The 22542-nt window shown below is 36.2% G+C and overlaps 1 protein-coding gene across 1 annotated transcript in view; it reads right to left on the bottom strand.

Moving 5' to 3' along the window:
- The window catches only part of SPATA16 (spermatogenesis associated 16), a 323333-nt gene that overhangs the window by 55571 nt on the left and 245220 nt on the right, over positions 1 to 22542 (bottom strand). The window contains exon 5 of the mRNA XM_066241718.1: positions 11045 to 11192. Coding sequence (XP_066097815.1) covers positions 11045 to 11192 — 148 coding nt within the window. The remainder of the gene's footprint in view (positions 1 to 11044; positions 11193 to 22542) is intronic.

Below are 22542 nucleotides of genomic sequence, written 5' to 3'. Positions count from 1 at the left end.
TCTTAAACAAGGCAAAGTCACAAGTCATTAAAATTTTCTAAAATGACATTACAATTTAAACTATAATTCATCAAAAGACAACATAGAAAAGACATGCCTCTCTTTGGAATAAGATATAAAATTCTCCAATAAATCAATAACAAAGCTATTCAGAAAGCCAAATAAGCAAAGTACATGAACATATAACTTATAGGAATATATAAAGAGCAAAAATACCATTTTTGTAAATCTGAAAAGTTTTGAGAACAATTTTGAATATCATTTAAGGAAATGTAGCCATGGGAAAATGAATGGCACAAGATATTCAACCTGATTCATAGGGAAATATGTATTTTTTAAAAACATGTGATGCCATTTCCCGTTCTGCATTCACAAAATTTTAAAAAGTCTGACAGTACTAGTAGATTGATGATGAAACACATCAAAGCACTCTTGTACACTTGAATTTGAATGGTGAAACAAAAAATCACTTTAATAAGCAACTTGGCAATGTATAACAAGTTAAAGATGTTTATGCTTAATGACTCAGAAATTAATTCTACTCCTTAATATATGCTTCAGAGAATTTCTTGTACATGTGCACAAGAAGATTATACAAAAATGTTCATGCCACTTTTATTTGTAATAACAAAATAATGGAAATGTTTTTCTTGATGATTTAAATGACTAGTAATATTAGATTTAATATATATATTTAGGTAAATTATACAAACACTGAAGATAAATGAATTACAGTCTATTGTATAAACATGAGTGAATCTTACAAGGGTAATTTTGAATAAAGAAACTTTGCAGAAATATGCAAATAGTAAAAATAGTATTTCTATTTAATTTTTTAAAACCTGGAGGACAATTCTATACCTATTTTAAGGTTACAGACAGGGTGGGGCAAAAGTAGGTTTACAGTTATTTGTACAGAAAATAATACAATAATTAATAAATAATAATACAAGAGTAAATCTGTGTTTTGCATACTCACAACTGTAAACCTACATTTGCCAAACCCTGTTTATGTACATACATGTAGTATATAATAAAAGCACAAAGGTAGGTATAAGAGTGATAATCATTGGAAACTAAGAAAATTATTCCACCTATAATAGCATCAAAAACAATAAAATAATTAGGAATAAACAACTCAGCCAGTGAAAGATTTGTGTACTAAAATTTATAAAAGATTGCTGTAAGAAATTAAAGAGATGGAAAGACATTCTGTATTTATGGACTGGAAGACAATATTCAGATGTCAATAATACCTAAAGCAACCAAGAAATTCAATGCAATCTCTGTCAAAAACCCAACAGAGATTTTGCAGAAATAGAAAAGTCCACCCTAAAATTCATAAGGAATCTTAATGAACCCCGAAGAGTCAAAACAATCTTGAAAAAGCACAAAATTAGAAATCTCACACTTGCTAATTTCAAAATTTATTACAAAGCTATGGTAATAAAAAAAATAGTGGTACTAGAATAAAGACAGACATATAGACCGATGGACTAGAATAGAAATCCCAGAAATCAAATGATTTTGACAAGGATGCCAAATCATTCAATGAAGAAATGGCAGTCTTTACAATAAACAATTCTGAGAAAACTGGATATCCAGATGTAAAACACTTATCATACACCATATACAAAAATTAAATCTAGGTTAATCAAAGGCTTAAGTACAGGAGCTAAAACTATTGAAATTTTAGAAGAATACACAGGTGAAAACTTTTATGATGTTGGAATTGGCAATAATTTTTGAACATGACACCAAAAACACAGATAACAAAAGAAAAATGTAGATATATTGGATGTCATCAAAACTTAAAACTTGTGCATCAAAGAACACTATCAACAGAGTGAGAAGGAAATGTATTAAATGGGAGAAAATATTTGCAAATCATATATATAATAAAGGGTTAATGTCAAGAATAAAGAACTCGGCCCTGGCCGGTTGGCTCAGCGGTAGAGTGTCGGCCTGGCATGTGGGGGACCGGGGTTCGATTCCCGGCCAGGGCACATAGGAGAAGCGCCCATTTGCTTCTCCACCCTGCCCCCCTCCTTCCTCTCTGTCTCTCTCTTCCCCTCCCGCAGCCAAGGCTCCACTGGAGCAAGGATGGCCCGGGCGCTGGGGATGGCTCCTTAGCCTCTGCCCCAGGCGCTAGAGTGGCTCTGGTCGCGGCAGAGCGACGCCCCGGAGGGGCAGAGCATCGTCCCCTGGTGGGCAGACATCGCCCCTGGTGGGCGTGCCGGGTGGATCCTGGTCGGGCGTATGTAGGAGTCTATCTGACTGTCTCTCCCCGTTTCCAGCTTCAGAAAAATACAAAAAAAAAAAAAAAAAAAAAAGAAAGACAGAAAGAAAGAAAGAAAGAAAGAAAGAAAGAAAGAAAGAAAGAAAGAAAGAAAAAAAGAATAAAGAACTCATACAACTCAACAACAAAACAATTCAGTTAAAACATAGGAAAGGACATTTCTCCAAAGAAGATATGCAAATAGAAAATAAGCACATAAAAATGACTAACACCACTAATCATTAAGAAAAACAAATCATGCCCTGCTAAGCTGGATCAGTGGATAGAACATCAGCCTGGTGTGTGGATGTCCTGGGTTTGATCGTTGGGCACACATGAGAAGCGACCATCTGCTTCTCTTCCCCTCCCTTTCCCCCTTCTCTCTTTCCTACCCTCTTGCAACCAGTGGCTCCACTGGTTTGAGTGTTGGCTCCAAATGCTGAGGATAGCTCAGTTGATTCAAGGGTCAGAAGAAATGTACTATGACTATATTACCTCATTATTATGTAGCAAACTTGAGAAAAATTTATTGCTTATACCAATCATGCTAAATAAAAATTACCACAAATCATTATTATTCCAGTTTTTGTGTTTATTTCATTTCACCTATTCAGATTACATTATGTTCTGGATTGTGATTGGATCTAGGACACAGAATGCAAGAACCTTGAATTATAAAATCAGAAAAGTAATGAACATTTAGGTAAAAAGCCAAATATGAATCAGAGAAATAAATCATTTATTTTCACATTTTCTGAACTTCAGAAAGTGGAAATCTCTTAGGGGCCCTGGCCAGTTTGCTCAGTGGGTAGAGCATAGGACTGGTGTATAGACATCCTGGGTTCAATCTCTGGTCACATGAGAAGCGACCATCTGTTTCTCTCCCCTTCCATCTCCCTCTTCTCTCTTCCCCTCCTGCAGCCAGTGGCTCCATTGGTCTGAGTAAAAGCCCCAGATGGGGTTGCCAGGTGGATTCTGATCAGGATGCATGTGGGCGTCTGTTTCACTATCTCCCCTCCTCTCACTTATAAAAAAATACAAATCTAAACCACAATGTGATACTACTTCTCACCCATTAGAGTGGCTAGTAAAAACAAAACAAAATAACAGGTGCAGGCAAAACATATATACTGTATGATTCAGCAATTCCACTTTTAGATATATTGTTTAATAGAAAACATATATATATATATATGACCCCAGATGCTGAGAATAGCTCATATATGTAGCATATATAAATATGTGTATATATATGGATGTTCATAATAGCATTTTTGTAATAACAATTAACTAGAAACAACTCAAATGTTCATCACCAGCTGAATATGTATATAAATTCTAGACTGTTTGTAGAATAGAATATTAGAGCAATACAAATGAACCAACTAAAGTTTTTTGCAAAATGGATAAATTTCATAAAATTTTGAGCAAAAAGAGCCAACTAAAATATAGTTTTATATTTACAATGCGTCAAAGCAGGAAAATTAAAAGTTCAGAGTTTAGAAATGCATAGTTAGGTGATAATTCTATAAAGAATTGTAAGGGAGTCATTATAAAGAAATGGCTATAAAGCTTTTATTTTACAATTTATTTTTTATTTATTTTTTAATGCAGATGGGAATAATTGGTGATGGACAGAACCTGAGAAACTGGGAAAACTACCAAGATTGACAATGAAAAGAGACTAATTCATCTATTTATGGGGAAATAAATTGGGGAGTGTATCCAAAAGCTTAAAGTGGGAAAGGAGACTTGGAGGGAAGGGGTGTGTGTGTGTGTGTGTGTGTGTGTGTACTGCAAGGTTTTGCTGAGCATTATGAATGCAGTACTTGTAATACCTGCTGGTATCCTTTTCCAACCACTCCTTGCCCAACCATCTGAGTATTCTTGAGAGGCTACAAGAACAGTTTATATTACTTCAACTTATTTTTGGTTTATTGACTTGTCCTTTTGAGATGCAACTCTGTCTTTAGTCAGATCTCATAAGAAAACAAGCACAGGAAGGAAAGGAGGTAGGGGGAGGTGGAAGGGGTAGAGAGGGACAGGTGGTGATGGAGGGAGCCTTGACTTGAGTGGTGAACACACAATGCAATATGTGGGTGATGTGTTGTAGAACTGTGCACCTGAATCCCGTAGAATTTTATTAACCAATATTATCCCAATAAATTTATTTTTAAAAAAGATAATTTGCTAAGCAAGATGGATGACAGTGCCAGGGAGGTCCAGGAGGTGAGAGAAACTAGATAATAGGGACCAGAAGCAAACAGTGCTGTGACCTGCTAGACCTGCTACTGCAGACTACTGAACTGCTTACTGAGAAATGTTTACTAAAAACAAGCGTTCTCTTTCATAAGATAGAACAATGCTGGAATACCCACACTTTTCATTGGGAACACTAACATTTTCATATTTTAAAAATAGAAACTATATATATATATACACACATATATATATACATATATATATGAGGAATTTTATAACTTTGAGAATGATTCTTTGTGTCTAACAAAAAAACTGTGGTGCAAATATAAGATGATTTATCATCTTTATAATCAATCAGGTTGTAACACTTTCATAATAACATCAGGGATATAATTTCTTTAATTCTATAATCTCTTCCATTTTAGAAAGCAACTTACAAAGAATAGAATAGTCTGATCTAAAAAACTCTTGATCATAATGAAATTATAATATTTTGAAAGAGAAAGAATGAAATGAGAAATTTTAACTTCATGTTTCAGAGAACATAAAATATATTATTCTTACTGGTAAATAATGATTGAACAAGAAATAGGTTATAAATTTCAGTGAAAAGCAGTTTTTAAAGGTCCATTTTGAAACAATATATTATTTTTCTGAACATACATATTTACTCTGGGGAGTTAAATTACAGTGGGAAGACAAAATATGACTCTATCCTCCGAAGTGTTAAAGTAATTGATATCTTATCCAGAAAACTTTTCTATTAAACATTATTAACCACAAATCCATTACTGAATATTTATTTATTTAGCAAATAAATCTTGATATTTTCATCAAGAGAAAACAGGATATGCTTATTGCATTACTTTATTGTTACTAAAACACAACCATGCAAAACTAAGAATTACACAGAATTGCATAATTTCATTGGAATATATGAATAAAATTCTCAAGCAAAATTTTTATAAATGAAAACATAATAATCTGGGGCTGGTGAATTATTCTTTGTTTTATATACCTAGACTACTATGCATGAATCAAACTGGATTTTTCCTTGAATAAGAAAAATGAATAGCTACACTGCTATTCAGTAATTTTTTTCTCCATGAAACATAATACAATACAGTTCTATTATAATATGGATTTAAGATTTTGGTGGGTCTTACCATATTCCCCAAATAGGAAAGCATGTAGTAAGTTCCCGAAGATGTATAAGCCTGGTTGTCCCACAAGGCAGATTTGAATTTTAACTCTCCCTCATCACTCTCATAGAGGTTATAAGGGCACTAAAGTCCCAGTGCCTACCTGAGGGTTTTTTTCTAATAATAAATCACTAATTAAGTTGGTCTGTTTGATAAAACAAATTGAAAATATTTAGGGCTATATGCATTTCAAAGTGAATTTATTTTTATATATTTTTTTCTCTTTGAATATGTTTTTCATTCAGAGATCCCTGACAAGGGAGACTATGAATTGGGGGCCTGGCTAGAGAGAATACACTGCCTGGGGGAGCTCAATCATGAATTCTCTTTTTGCTCATTGCTACCATCTCTGCCAGCTATCGCTGGGCTCACGATGCTGTCATGTGACCCAGGAGCAATGACTTCAATACTATCTAGGCTTGATGAAGGTGACCTGGAATTGGGCAGAGTTTCTGAGCTGGAGTTTTGTCTGCCAGCTCCTGCTGGGAGAGTTAAATGTGCTAGTCTCCAAGTTTTAATGATAATAACTACTTATTCAGGAAAACTTTGACAAGTAGACTCCTTATCCAAGATCTTCAAGGTACAGATATTATGACCTTCGTCTGCTGGTTGTTTATTTAGATGAGATCTATAATTTAGAAATTCTTAATATGGCTTCAATTTTTTCTGCTGCAACAAAACTACCTACTTGTGTTCTCTCTCTCATGAGGCATCAATGTCTCCTGAAATGTTAACTTTCTGGGTGGGTAAAAACACATGTGTATGAAAGCATACACCTGTAGTTATCTGTATAAAGATGAGGAATGTGAGGTAGAAGTGTGTGTGCCCAATTCTGAATGTTACTGAGGATGGAGTGGATTGCATATAGAGAAGTGTTTTTTCAGTCATTGTGTTTGCATTAATTTATTGTGTGCATTGTAGATGGAGTAGTAAGCTGCTAACTTGTTATGATGTAAGGCAGTGTATTAGTTAGGATAAAGCTATGTGATTTAATAAACAACTCCTAAATCTCAGTGATTTATAACAAGCTAACATTTTTGCTCATGTGGCTATTTAATGGATGATCTTCCATATGGTCATTCAGGGATCCAAGCTTCTTTTGTCTTGCGGCTTTAGTTTCATGGTTCTATCTACTTAGTCAGTGGCTAGGGAAAGAGAGTTCTATATGCTAGAGTGTTATGGGCCAGGCCTGGAGGCGGCATACATTATTTCTGTCCACAATACATTGGCAATTATTCAGTCACAAGCCTCACATAACTGTAAAGGAGGCTGAAATATATTCTAGTTGTATGCATGAGGGCAAAAATAGTTTGGTAAACAACTCGCCAGATTTCTATTTCCAAACTGCTTCCTTATCTTTTTTCTCCTTCATTATTCTTTTAATTAGAGCCAGCATTGCACTGCACAGTTAGAACTTAGGTTTTAATTGAAATATTTTCTAGAAGAGAGGAAAGATATAGTCAAATATTTACTCTGAAGTATAAATTAATAAAGTACATCCTTTCTTAAGAGCAGGTATATTCTAGCACAACCTGGGATAGTGTCTGGAATATTCATGCTCAATAAATGTTTGATGAATATATGAAGAGATGAACAAACCACCTGTTGTCATTGTCGATCCTCTTCTTGTCCTGAGGATCTTGGAATTCTGGTTCATGACAAAAAGGAGAAGAGAAGTGGTGGAATAACATAGCAAGATGGAGAGAGGGCTAAAACTACCTCCAGTCTCTAGTGGGGTAAAGAGGATTTCTAGAGTAAGATTCAGAAGGTGGCTGGGTTCACAAGTGAGCATTCCGGCAAAGAGAGGGAATCTCAGAGAGTGGCTCTAAGTTGGGCCAACTTGTGTGGTTGGGGGGGCAGTTGCTATATATAGAAAAAAGTACCTACAGCACGATACATCATGGGAAACTCATATAAGTGTCCCTGAATCATCTGTCACGTAAATAACCTGTTGTTGACTCTGTTCAAGCCAACAAAGCTGATCTCAAGTTGCACTAGCCATGCAATCACCAGCTGTATCAATCTGGACCAGCCTTCAAAAGAGGATTCTTTTCCTCTGGTGTGTACCCCTTTGGAAACTGGATACATTTGAGTTCTGCGAATGTCAAAACCAGACAAGGAGAAGAAGAAAATCCCGTGGAAAGAAAGGGGAAGAAAACTAATGAATTTAATTAGATAGATAGCACAAGAGAGACTAAATGATGAGATGAAACTGAGACCCTTTGGGATGAGATAGAATATATTGTATATTTGGCTCTGGGAAGATCAAAGATGAATATGTATGAAAAAAATTTAAAGAAAGAGTCTCATGTTTTAAACATTGGCTGTGCGATTGTCCAGTCACACCTGCTACATGACTATCTGTTGAAATATATAACTGAATAAATTTTTGGCAGGATAGAAGCTTCTTAAGTTCTATTAACATCAGGGGTAGTCAACCTTTTTATACCTACTGCCCACTTTTGTATCTCTGTTAGTAGTAAAATTTTCTAATTGCCCACCGGTTCCACAGTAATGGTGATTTATAAAGTAGGGAAGTAACTTTACTTTATAAAATTTATAAAGCAGAGTTACAGCAAGTTAAAGCATATAATAATAATTACTTTCCAAGTACTTTATGTTGGATTTTTGCTAAGTTTGGCAGAATAAATCTTTATAAAACAACTTACTATAGTTAAATCTATCTTTTTATTTATACTTTGGTTGCTCCGCTACTGCCCACCATGAAAGCTGGAATGCCCACTAGTGGGCGGTAGGGACCAGGTTGACTACCACTGATCTACATGGTGGATAAAAGGCAAAGAGAATTTTGTTTTTTGGGCAGTGCCAACAAAACAAGGTAGGTACTCTCAATGCTCTGTCTCCCTTGTGTGAACTCACTTTCTAACTATTGTCTCCACCCACCTAGTGCCTAAAGTAATTGCCACTCTGTACCTCCTGTGAAAGATATCCAGATTCTGAAGATAGCATTTTAGCTTCCCTCCTCTTATGTTTTGTGCCTTCACTCACTTCGGAATTACCTGAGGGAAAAGAAGCTGTACTACTAAGACTGTGCATACACAGTAATAGTGGTGTTACCATCATTCCAGCAATGGCTTTGGGGCAAATTCTTTAAGCATTTGCAACAGAGGCAAGTAATGTCATCAATGTAATAGCTTTGTTAGTCCAAAGTACAAGTTCTACAAAGCAAACAACCAGTCCCAAAGAAATGTACAAGTCTAGACTACCTTTTCTATCTCTCCCTCATCCTCCAGAAGCTGTGTCTTTCCTCTCTAGGTTCTCATATAGCACTGTCACACTCCAGCAATTAGTGATTATAATAATAGAAACAATCATTAATAACTTATAATTATCTTCTGTTCCAAAGCATAAGATAGTTTAACATGAGTCATCTTGCCAACAGATCATAATTCAGCTTGATAACAGGTTTGATAGAGTTATCTGAGACATGAATCTGGCTCATTAATGTTATTATTATTTTTAAACTATCACTGACAACAGTGCTTCCTAAGTATCGGTTAATCTTCATGACTTCTCTGTAAAGTAGGTTAAATATAACTACACCCATTCCACCAGTAGAGGATTGGCAAACTGGTGATCTCCTCAGTGAGTCTCTCTTCATTACCAACAGAGCTGGGAATAAAATGGAAATAGCTGAAATTGATACATTTTCCATGACACAGATAGACATGACTTTTGTGTGCCATTTATGCTCCTACCAAATCCCATTAAGACAGTCATAATAAAATAATAAATGATTTATAACAATTAGCAAAAAATGTAAGTTCTGAAACATTTTTCTCTACTTGCTTACAAAATGCTCAAATGAGGTAAAAAAGCATTGATGGTCATTATAGCATGAATTGCACTTTCTTCTCTTCCCTCCCTGCCCTCAAGTTCTCATTGCTTCTAGGGACTTGCTATTTAATTATCACTGGTTCGATTTATTTGTTATGTTTCTTCTTGAAGAGCTTGAGGTATAGTAGAGAAAAATAACACTCCATAGGATCTAAATTTAATGCTTCCATTACACCTCTGCTCCTGTCACGTGGAAACAGTATAGCTTAATGGCAAGGACATGGGTTCAAATCTAAGGCCTTCTACTATTGAATTGCTATGTATCTTTGGAAAAGTTGTTTGTTTTCTCTGATTGTTGTTTTCTTGTTTCTAAATGAGAATCATCTTACTTACTTCATAAATTATAGGGATAACAAGAGATAATGGATGTAGCATGCCTGGCATATTAGAGGTGATCATTAATGGAGTACATCATTTATTACATAAATCAGTGACTCGGCCTCAAAGCTCTGATAAAAGGAATGAAAGAGCCCTAATAAGAGGATGTAATATTAGGTATGTGCACTTGGAGAGTTTGCTTAACATAGTATTTATTATTAAGTGCTATTAATTCAGTACAAGAAAATTCCTGTCTTAATTCAGAATAAGACTTGGTACACAGTAGATAGTAAAAAGCATTTTTGACTGAATAAATAAAAGCAAGTGGCTTGCAGAGACAAGAAGAGAAAAAACAACACTAGTGCTGTGCCGCTACATACACTTGGCCACACACATCTCTTCTGGGTCCCAGCAACATAAGAGCAGAGGCAGGAGGAGGTCTGAGGTATGGGATGGATAGAGGAAGGAAAGTAGGAATAGCAGAAACTGGAAAAAATCTGTCTTCAATAAAATACTTCATTCATCTAGTTTACTGATGAAGGATATGAGGAGAAGTGGTATTTTTTAACCAAAGGTTTTTTCCTTTACATTTAAACACACACACACACACACACACACACACACACACACCTTTTTTAGATGAGAGGAGGGGAGATAGTGAGGCAGACTCCTGCATGTGCCCTGACAGGTGTCCACCCAGCAACTACATCTGGAGCTGATGCTTGAGTACTGAGCTATTTTTAGCACCTGATGCTGATGTGCTCCAACAAAGCTATCCTGGCTTTGGGAGGGGAAGAAGGAGAGAAGGGAGAAGGAGGAGAAGCAGATGATTGCTTCTCCTGATTGCTTCTCCTGAGTGCCCTGACTGGGAATTGAACTCGGACGTTCATACACTGGACTGATGCTTTATCCACTGAGCTACTAGCAAGGGCCTAAAAATCTTAAAGTATCTAGGTTTTACTCCTCATCTTAAAATATCGAAACATGATGACACCAGGACTATTGTGCTAGAACTATAAGGTTAGCCCTACTTAAAACCTTAAAATAACCTCCCATTTCAATTCTTCAGATTAAAACACCATACTCCTAAAACCAAAACAATAAACAAATAGAACCAGAAATGGTCCTTTATGTACTTTAATGGAAGTAAAGAATCAGCTGATAACTTGAAGATATTGAATCTTACCTGTGTAGATATATTCCACATATGCAGGATGAGTTTTCATGAAAACCTCTTTTACTTTTCCTACTTTATCAGCTCTGATTTTTGTTGCAAACGGTGTGTACAGAACCGAGAATGATTCCGCTCTGGTGATGGCTTCTTCAATCATGGCCTGAGAAGAAACAAACAATTCATTTGGCATCAAAAACAGCAGATGACTTTTTAAGAACGTAAAATAATATAATTACTTTTATGGATGATTTAAAAATGTATACACTGTACTGCAAAGATAACATATTCTGTTCTTGAATATTCATTAGGCTAAAAGTTTAATTAGTTCTGGAAATACTATTTCAAATTAAGAAAACCAATTAAATAAAGTTTGTAAACAGGCACCTATAAACTGAGACTACTATAAGATAAACATAAAAGTTCTATTTTCTAAGGAGTCATTTTAAAAAAGATTTTATTTATTCATTTGAGAGAGAAGAGAGAGAGGAGAGAGAGAGAGAGAGAGTAGGGAGACACAAGGTGGGAGGAGCAGGAAGCATCAACTCCCATATGTGCCTTGACTGGGTAAGCCCAGGGTTTTGAACCAGCAACCTCAGCTTTCCAGGTCGATGCTTTATCCACTGCGCCACTGCAGGTCAGGCCTAAGGTGTCATTATTTAACTTGATTTAAAAAATAAAATTCTTAAGTTTAACATAATTATCTTGCTCAAAAACAGACACTGATGAACAATTTTTACTTTAAAAGACTAATTGAAGTATCTGGATCTAAGTATTTTCTATAAATAACATAAAAAAGCAGACAAATCAGACTTTTTTCCTTCTCCCAATACCTGGGAAGTCTTTGGGAACAAGAGAAGCCTTCTCAACCTCCACCCAGCAAAGCCTCCCTTCTCTCTAGATCACAAAAGCTGTTTGAGATGGATTTGGCTATTTAAGAATTTCTTTAAATTTTCTTTGCTCACATACCATTCTTAATAAAGCTTGCCATCACCCCAAACTTCCCGTATTAAGTAGGCACGTTATTATTTTTAACAGACCAAAAGAAAGTTACAAGAAGTTTTAAAAGAAATTTATTCTTTCCTACAACTTTTCCTTCTAATGAGACTTGAACATTGAATTAAAAGTAGTGTCTATAGTTACCTTATTTTTCTAAAAATAGTGTAAAACATGTTACAAAAGTCCATATTTATGTATAGGAATAAATTTTTTCCCTGGTAACTAAGAGTGCCAATAACCAATACGAAAAATAATAAATCTGAACTTTCTAACACAGAAAACATCATTTAACAAGCAACAATTTATATTATTATGACATAGTATTTTGTAAACTAGTTTCTGATTGACATTACAAGCAATAAGGAGTTGATTTTAAACTGAGAAGCCTAATTTAACTTGTTCATCACCTACTCCATACCTCAGCAACTTAAAATGGCCTCTATGATTGTCTATATTGTGTATCTAAAGCAGCTTTTTAAGAATTTTCTGGATGCAAAGGCTCCTCCATTCTTTGAGACTCAAATTTTAAAATGACATAAACTTTTAAATTTACATTTTAAATTTGTGGGCCAAATATCTGAATGCTGAATGAAAGGACTGACAGTGCCGAAGCCCTGTGCTTCCCAGGTTGGAGGAAATGGGAGGATACAAACAATACCACTGTGACATCAAACCCAGAGCCAGCATGCAGACGGAGGTAGCAGTGGATTGCGAGTATGCAGCAAGGTTTGGATGCTAAATTCCAAGTGTCAACTTTGGAAGTCTAACATGCGTAATACAAGAAGCAGGTCTGGAGTTCAGAGATGTGGATTAAGAACTTAAACAAGATGTTTAGGCAACAGGTTCTGGTTGTCTAGCAAAAATAAAGATTCTTTAGATTGAGCCTAACCAGGCAGTGGAACAGTGGATAAAGCATCGGTCTGGGATGCATAGGACCCAGGTTTGAAACCGCGGGGTTGCTGGCTTGAGTGCGGGCTCACCAACTTGAGCACAGTGATCATAGACATGACCCCATGATCACTGGCTTGAGCCCAAAGGTTGTTGGCTTGAAGCCCTAAATCACTGGCTTCAGTAAGGGGTCAGTGGCTCAGCTGCAGTACCCACCCAACCCGGGTCAAAGCACATATGAGAAAGCAATGCATGAACAACTAAGGAATTGCAATGAAGAATTGATGCTTCTCATCTCTCTCCCTTCTTGTCTGTTTGTCCCTATCTGTCCTCCTCTATCTCTGTCATTAAAAAAAAATTAAAAAAAGAATAAAAAGATTTTTCAGACTGAGTGGGAAAATAATTTTTTCAGATTAGTGCTTACATATGTTCACTTCTGAAACCAATCATGGGCTGGCCTATCTAGAGCAAAAAAGTAAGTTGTATCTAGATGCGTGTGAAGTGATGTGCTGAATAGGGAAGCTGTTCCAGGTCTAGGTTTGAAGATCATAATCTAAGTTTACCACCTTTTGTAAACTGTTAGTTCCTGTATCGGTTTGCTGAGGCTACCATAACAGGATATTACATATATTCTTCTATTTCCGGAGTTTATAAATCTGAGATCAAGGTGTTCATACAGTTGACTTCTGAGGTCTTTCCCCTTTGAATTGGCTGTGGAGCTTCTCCCTGTGTTTTCATGTGGTTTTTCCTGTGTGTACGTGTGTCAGTACTCTAATCTCCTCTTATTATTAGGACACCAGTCATATTGGATTAAGGCCCACCCAAAAATCCTGCTTTAACTTCACTACCTTATTTGGAAATACAACCACAATCCCAGCACAAGATTAGGATTTAAATACTGTACATACATTTTGAAGGACACAATTCAGCCCATAAGAGTTCCTAACACCCAAATAGCTTCTCTCATGGCCTTTTTGGATCCCTTTGGTGAAGGGTATTTTAAATTTGCTTCTTAGGGATATCTTAAATTCTGGATCAAAATATTTAGTGAAGGGATTTAATTCTCTAGTTTTCTTCCAGAAAGACATAAACAGTATGCTGGTAAAGCCATCATAGAAGAAAATGCTCTCTCCATCTCATTTATTTTCCAACTGCTGACAGATTGAGTAACTTCTGCAGGGTAGCTTTGCTAAGTCATCTCACATTAGGGACAGTAAGCCTTGTGCCCAAGAGCCTACACCAGTTTTTTTTTTTTTTGCAAGTGGTAGAAGTGTGGTTTTTGTGTGGCAGTTTGATTTGCTCATTTAAGGCACCATTTTCTTTGCACAATGTTTAGGGCATTTATTGCATTCAGGCTTTCTTAGGGGTCTCCACTTAGGAGGGTATGTGCTGGAGCACAGCACAACCTTCCTCTCTCCCCACTGAGAGCCAATAGAAAGGGGGTTCTTTTCCTCTTTCTTGAAGATGGGTAAAGCCATGGGTGAGTGAGCAGAGTATGTTGTATGGAAACATAAGAATTTAATTCCCCATGAAGATACTTTTTCTCAAATGAAATTATTATAGCCCCAAGAAAAAATATTGCAAAATAGAGTAGAAATGAGAATACAGGTGACCCTTTTACCAGATCCTGACACATCCTTGCTGTGTTTTAATGTATTAACATTTTTTGTTCTTGTGGAGATAAACAACTTTGAGGCTTTGAACCTGTCTTAACATTGCTCTGGCAAAGAAATGGATATATAATATATTCCTGGTACATTACATTGGGAAACAACACTTTTGCTGCATCCACAAAAACACTTGTTCTTACCTAATTCGAGTGTGCTGATCTAAAATCTGACATTAGTTTTTCTCTGTAAACTACAGTATTTTTGCAATTCAAGATTTTAGGTTTTCGTCTTATTGTAAAAGTTTCAACATTTAGTTTAACATAATGAAGTAGAATGTCTTTTTGGGCATCATCTTTGTGAAAATATAATAATTTATATAATGCAGTGAATACAGTTATACACTAAAAGATATTGCATCAGAATTTGTCTACAATTTAGAAATAGAACATATTAAAACACTTATTTTAATCATAAATTTTACACAAAACATTTAAATTCTATTCAGGCAAAAAATTTGCATTTGTAGCTCTTGTGTTTGTGTACTTGCTGAGGACAATCTCGTTTGATACTCCAGCAGTAGTCTGCTCATCACTAACAGCTCCAAGATTTTCAGGAAACTTATCAAGGTGACTGTTCAGGAAGTGAATTTTTTTTTTTTTTTTTTTTTTTTTTTTTTTTTTTTTACAGAGACAGAGTGAGAGTCAGAGAGAGGGGTAGATAGGGACAAACAGGAATGGAGAGAGATGAAAAGCATCAATCATTAGTTTTTTGTTGCAACACCTTAGTTGTTCATTAATTGCTTTCTCATATGTGCCTTGATTGTGGGCCTTCGGCAGACCAAGTAACCCCTTGCTCAAGCCAGTGACCTTGGGTCCTAGCTGTTGAACTTTGTTCAAACCAGGTGAGCCCATGTTCGACCTTGGGGTCTTGAACCTGGGTCTTTTGCATCCCAGTCCAGTGTTCTATCCACTGTGCCACTGCTGGGTCAGGCCAGGGAGTGAATCTTAATGCTCATGTTACATCCAATGTCGCAGAGAGCCAACAGCATTCTTTGAACCAGAAGTTCATAGTTTTCTACTTTTTTGTTGCCAAAGAGGTTCTTTGTAACTGCCACAAAAGACTGTCATGCTGCTTTCTCCTTCTTATTCATCTTCCTGGCAAATTTTTCGTCATGTATGAGGGTTCGAATTTGAGGTCCATCAAATACACCTGCTTTTATCTTCTCAAAAGCAAGGCAGGAAAAGCAGAAATAGTATGTTGAAAGCATTCACTTTCTCTACTCAAAGCCTGAACAAACTGCTTCATTAAGCCAAGTTTGATGTAAAATGGGGGAAAAATGATCCTGTCTCGATTAACTACAGATTCATTCACAATATTTTGCATTCCTCCTTCCAGAGCTTCATGTTTTGGCTACTCCTTCTGTGTTCAGTGTTTCTCCAGAGCTTCGCTGTCCCACAATCACAGAAAGCAAGGATACTTCATGAAACCTCTCTGTTGTCCTAGCAGGAAATTTACCATTTTAAGATCCACACAAGTGATCCAGTTATACTCCTCATATTTCAGAAAGTCAAGGACAATTTTTATGTCATTATAATCTTCTCACAGATCAGCTGAATAACCAAGTGGAACTGCTGCATAAACATTACCGTTGTGTAGGAGAACACATTTCAGACTCTGTTTAGAGCTGTCAAGAAATAGCCGCCATTCTGTTGGACTGTAAGTGGTAACACCTAGCTGGCTGAGAAGACTACTGATATCACAACAGTAAACAAAGTGTTTGTCTTCGGAAAAATAGTCTACAAAAATTTGTTCACGCTTCCTGAAATGGGATACTTTAGCTGACTGGTGAAGTACATTCTTTTCTTGAAGTCTGGAGGCTAATAACTCAGCTGCTTTCTTTGATAGGCCCAAATCTCTTACTAAGTCATTCAATTTGGGTTAGCTAAACTGCTGAGGGGTTAATGACTGCTTGGCATCAGAAGAAGACCCTTCAGATTCTACAACCATTTCCTCATGCATCTTATCAAAATACACTTGATCACCATGTTCACTTTCTTCATCCTTAGAAGAAATAAAACCATTGAAAACTGGAACTGGGAGTGTCTCAGAGTGTGGGATAGGTCATATTGCTGAAGGAATATCAAGATATGCGATCATATGCTGTTTTTTCTTGCGATGCCCTTTGTATGGATCAGACAGAAATAACAGTCACTGCTGTGGTCCTTAGGTTCATGCCAAACCATGGGAATACCAAAAGGCATTCCTTTGCATTTTCCTTTTGTCTAGTCACGAAGTATTTCCTCACAATTATGACACACTATATGAAGAGCCCAATTCTTGTCTTGATTGCCAAGGGGAACTTGAAAATAGGCAATATATGCACATGTCACATATGATGAAATATTGTGCCTTGACGTTGAAGTGTGTAACAGCCACATATATAACAGAAGCTGTCAGAACTATTTACACCTACTTGAAGCAGCCATGATTCAATCTTAAAAGAAAATAAGAGGGTGTTTTTATCAGATAATAATTTTTTACATTTAAAAACAACTTCAATTATGTAAAAGTGATGTTTATAAAACATTAATTGCCTTGTGGTTATGTTCAATCCAAGAGTCATTGCCCTTTAACTCCAATTTAAAAACCAATGCATGCCATTAAATGTAACAAAAAGAAATTAAAATTGCATAAAAACTAGAGCATGCACCAAAAAATGGATTTCAGATTTGGAATTAGAGATGCAGAAATATATAGAAACAGTTCTAAAACCTTATGCAACAGAAAATGAAAATAAAACTGTTCCCCCGTATTATTGAATATCTCCTTAATGAAATAACCTTGAAAATAATTATCTTTATTAAAATCATGGGAATTTTGGGTTAGAGACTAAATATCAGGGTTTTATTTTGTGATAGTAATTTAGAGTTGGGTTTGTCTTTTATGAAGAGTCTATTACATACAAATTGAAGAATTATACTTAAGGATGTTTAAAAACTAGAATGTTTTATATTAATTATAGACATTAAAATATTCATTTTAATTTTCTTTTTATCAATAATCAAAGATTTTTCTTGATCTAAAAATACAGGTAGAGACCAGATGAGAAACTGCAGCTCGTAAAAAGTAGTTGTGCTAAAAACGAAGGCAGCTCTCAAATGATAGTTTGTAATTCAACAAAAAATTTCTACAGTGAAGTTATTCTTTTTCAGTGTATGAGTTTCTCTATTGTTAATAAATGTTGCACATGTGCAGAGAATGGGAAAAACAATCAATCTGAGTGTCCTGTTGTTAAGTATTCATTGCTGTTGATTATGCTTCCTCTGCTGCTACACAAGAAACTTTGAAATTAGATGTTTGCTTTCAGGGGTCCTAATAACTATTGTTATCCTTACATTTATCAAGTTTTAAAGCTTATAGTAATACAAACCAATAATGTATGTTGGCAGCTCATTTCCTCTACAAACAGTCACATATTAATTTCCTCTTGTACTTTAGCTAAGCAAAAAGAGACTCTTTCAACCTCAGAAATCAACTTTCCCAGAATAACTGTATAACAAGACACCACGGGAGAGACTGGGGAAAGAGATACTCCATCAAAGGTAAAGGAGAAGCAATCAAAGTAGAGGGGAAAAAAGAAACAAAATTCATGTCCCTCTTTTAAAGCCTAGAGGGTTGGTTCTTCTGGTAAATTTTAAGAACACTCAACATCTCCAGAAAAAGTCTGGCAGAAACTATTAACCTCAAACATTTTCAACATAATGGGATTAATGAAAATTTTTCCCTATCTTTTAGGCTGGAGAATTTGGACGAGTTGTAACCTTTTAACTATGTATCCAGTAATGATGGCTCAGTAAGTAGAAATCCTATCACTTCTAATTAGAAAATGTGACCAAATCATTATAGATTATTATCAAATTATTCCTTTAATACTCCAAAGATCAGGGTTGACCATAATTGCAGTAAATTTCTTTACTTACAAGATTACATCTGGATGGAACCTTGGGAATTTTCCAGCCCTATTCACTAAATTGGAGATGAATTGTGACTTGGAAAGCCTTAAGTGACTTCTAAGAATGAACAGCTTTTTATTTTATGGGATTTAGAATAAGGGTGTCAAATATTATATTTCACATTATCTTTTGAAATTTATGGTTTTTACCTCCTGGGTTTTGTCCTCCTGTTTAAAAGCAATCATAATAAATATCATTTAAAATTATAAAGTGCTTAATTTACTTAAGTTTTGCACTGTGTGTGAGTGCTATAGAATTTTGGAACATATATGTATATGTAACCCAGACACATAGTTGGGCATTTTTCAGATTCCCATGCAGTTAAGTGTGGCCATGTGGCTGAGTGCGGGCCAGTGGAATGTGGGCTGGGATGGTGATCCTTCCAGACTAGTGTGATCCTCTATCTTCTTCCCTTATTAGCTGCCAGCAGAGGGAGCTCTCCCAGGACATGGAGGAAAATGGAGCTACCCAATGGAAGGAGCACAAGTTCTAATGTGCTGCCTGGAGGAGAGCCAATCAGGAGCCCTCATGTTGGATTTTACTGTGAGGGAGAAATCAACTTTTATTGTTTTAAGTTCCTGAAATTTTGGCACTGTTTGTTGTAGCAGTTTATCCCAATGCACAAAAAATAATAAAAATTGGAAAATCTCCCATGATCCTATTTTTTTTACTAAGCCTCATATTTTATAAAAAAGCTATAGAAGAAAACATGGTATTTTAAGAGATAAAATAACTTGTTGCCAATGATACATGCTTTTATATATCCTATTCTTTTTAATCCTTATAAAGTCCATGTAAGGAGATATTCTTAGTGAATAAATATTATGATTGTATTGTTTGATTTTTGAAGTTAACATGATTAGATTCAAAGGAAGCAGTGCTATACTCGTAAGCTATAAATGATCGGGTGGAAACCTTTAGTCTTCAGCAGCTAATATGGCTCTTTGTTATTACCTTAAGAATGATGCAGTTTTAATGATGACTAGAATTTTCTAGAAAATGAAAATACAAATTTTATGAGCAATATTTTTCAAATTAATCCTTTAAATATACGAGTTTAATTTAGATGATTTTAATTTTCCTGAAATTTAGAATTAACCTGAGATTTTCCTAAAGAGCAGAATATCTATACCTTGAGACTTTCTTATAAACTTATTCACTTATGCAGTACCCAGAATTGACATCTTTAGGATGATTTTATTAATATAAGGTATGTAAAAATAAAACATGAAATAATTAAATGTTTGCTCTTGCCTTGATGATCAACATTTTTTTTTTAATATATATATTTTTTTATTTTTTAATTTTAGAGAGGAGAGGGAGAGAGAGAGAAGGGGGGAGGAGCTGGAAGCATCAACTCCCATATGTGCCTTGACCAGGCAAGCCCAGGGTTTTGAACCGGCGACCTCAGCATTTCCAGGTCGACGCTTTATCCACTGCGCCACCACAGGTCAGGCGATGATCAACATTTTAATGTTTGAAATATTACCTTGAATTTACAGGTGTTCTTTTACTAAACAACCTTCATCATAAGTTCTGTATTTTTCTTGGGAGTTTCCCATCTCATTTAATCAATCCAATGATGTAAAAATTATATTTTCATGCAGTTTAAATTAAGATATTTAAATTTTTATTTGCATTTCTTAACACTGTCTGGAAATGACCAAAGATTGTATGAACAGGTAACCTGTATGTACCAAAATAAACAAATTTTTATGTAGTTGTTTTTAATTCTCTCCTTTGTAATTTGCTCTATTTAAAAATAGTCATAATAAATATTTTAAATTCTGAAGTATTTAATTGACTTCTGTTTTGCAGTTTATGTGAACACTATGAAAATTTGAAACATATATATGCATGGATACATATCTGTATAGTGTGTGTGTGTGTCTGTGTGTGTGTGTTTACACCAGTGTCTACTCTCCAGTCCGGGCTTAGGTGCATGCAGGAAGGACCAGGCTGCACACCAACACCAACTCTTACCAGCGCTGCGCCTGGGAACAGGTCAACAAAAACCCCAAGGCAGCCTGAGCTTCACTCCTGGTTGCCCATTAGGCTCAGTCACGAAAAGAGCGTCTGGTGGTCAGGAAGATGGGGCTTGTGGATCTCCTCTGAGGGGAGGTGCAGGTCAGGCTTCAGGCAAGGTGGTGGATGTGACCCCACCCCAGAACCACAGGACTCACTCAATCCATCCCAAACTTTGCACTGACCTCAGCAGGGTGGAGCTTAAGAGGTAGGTGGGTGGGTCTATGGGTCTGCAGACAGCCAGGAGGGCGGTTCTACTGGCTCTCTTGTGAAGGAGAAGTGTCAGTCAGAATCTCAGGAAAGTGAGGGGAATGGCTTCTGCTGGAAAGCCAGAGAACTGAGTCACTGTCAGTCTCAGAGTCTATCCAGACCTCTACTCCCTGGCCAAGACTGCTGACTTCTCAGCAAGGTCTAACCTCCACAGTGTGGGGTAAGAGGGAGCCCCGAGGGTGGGGCAATTGCTTTCCCCCAGGCTGATGCAGCTCAGAGGGGGCTGCTCCACCCAAGAGAGTTGGTGACAGTAGTACTGGAGAATGACTCAGCACAGTGATCTTGAGGGCTGTTTACTCCCCCGCCCCCATCTCTCTCCAGAGCCACAAACCTCAGGCTTTGTAGAAAAATTTTATTTCCATGTTCTTTCAGCATAGAACTAAGAAGATTCGAGGAATTTTATTTCATTTTTTATTTTAAAATCACTCAACTTTATAACCAAGGAAGCTGAGGGTGGTGAGTTCTGGTGACATCCTGAGCTCAAATATTAGAGATGGAAGCAAGGGAAGAACCTGTCTCCTAAATCAATGCTTTCTCACTGAGTGACTTTTGACCTTTCTAATTAGACTGTACATCTCTGGGAGCAAAGAGAAGTATTACTTCCCTTTTTTCCCTATGATTGTCTTAATCCTGTCTTCAAAGACAATAATTTGACTAAACTAACAGAAATACAAATGAATCACATTACATCAAACTTCAATCAGTTCCAGATATTTTTCACAAATTAATCCTAACACAAAACAGAATATTTATCCTTCACAGCTACTGGTCAGAACATGACTGTTTTGTTGACCCATGTATATGTGCATGGGTTGGGCCTAGCTTAGTTAATGGCAAAGCACATATAACTTATAAATAGAATTTAAAGTATGTTCCTGTTCTAAAGACCCTGAATAATTTTCTGCTTGTACATTAGAGAAACACCAGCCGACAGAAACTCAGGGTTACAAGTGTAGCTTTCAGCAGTCTCAAGATTCTTTAGGATGCCACAGAGCTTTTATTCTTGATAATTTAAAATTAATCAACAAAAGGTATCACAGGGATGAATAGCTACATTACTATCATTATTTTATAAGCACAACTGGGTATTGAATGAGTTTTAGGCTCTGTGTCGTGTGGTAAATGTCAGCAGAGTTTGGGACCCTTTGTTATTGGCATTTTAGCTTTATACTTTGTTTAGTTATATGAAGGTCAGTTTCCCTTTCCTGCTTGTTGTTTTCTGATTGTATTTCTTTTTTAATTTTTAAAATATTTTATTTATTCATTTTAGAGAGACAGAGAGTGAGAGAGAGGAAAGTGGGGAGGAGCAGGAAGCATCAAATATCCGTATGTGCCTTGAGCAGGCAAGCCCAGGGCTCTGAATCAGTGGCCTCAGTGTTTCAGGTCGACACTTTATCCACTGCACCGCCACAGGTCAGGCTGATTTTATTTATTGACTGGGGATTCTAGATTGGGGTATGGCTTGCTGGTGTGCACAGCTGATTAATGTCAGGGTTGGGACAATCTTGTACTGGTTTTTTCACAAAACATCTGTTTTGTGACTACTATGCAAGACGACTTTGAGTGGAAAACTCAAAGATGCTCTTGAAAAAAAATGTATATTGTTAAAAAAAGAAAAAAAATTCAAGGATGTTTAATTTGAAGACAAGATGTAGGTGATAGGGAATAACTTTGTGCCGTCAGAAGCAACCTGCCCTGTACTCTGCCT

The sequence above is a fragment of the Saccopteryx bilineata genome, chromosome 8 (assembly GCF_036850765.1).
Source record: "Saccopteryx bilineata isolate mSacBil1 chromosome 8, mSacBil1_pri_phased_curated, whole genome shotgun sequence".
In the NCBI taxonomy this organism is placed as follows: Eukaryota; Metazoa; Chordata; class Mammalia; order Chiroptera; family Emballonuridae; genus Saccopteryx; species Saccopteryx bilineata.
Note: the sequence above shows the minus strand (reverse complement) of the source record. Positions and strands in the feature narration are given on the sequence as shown.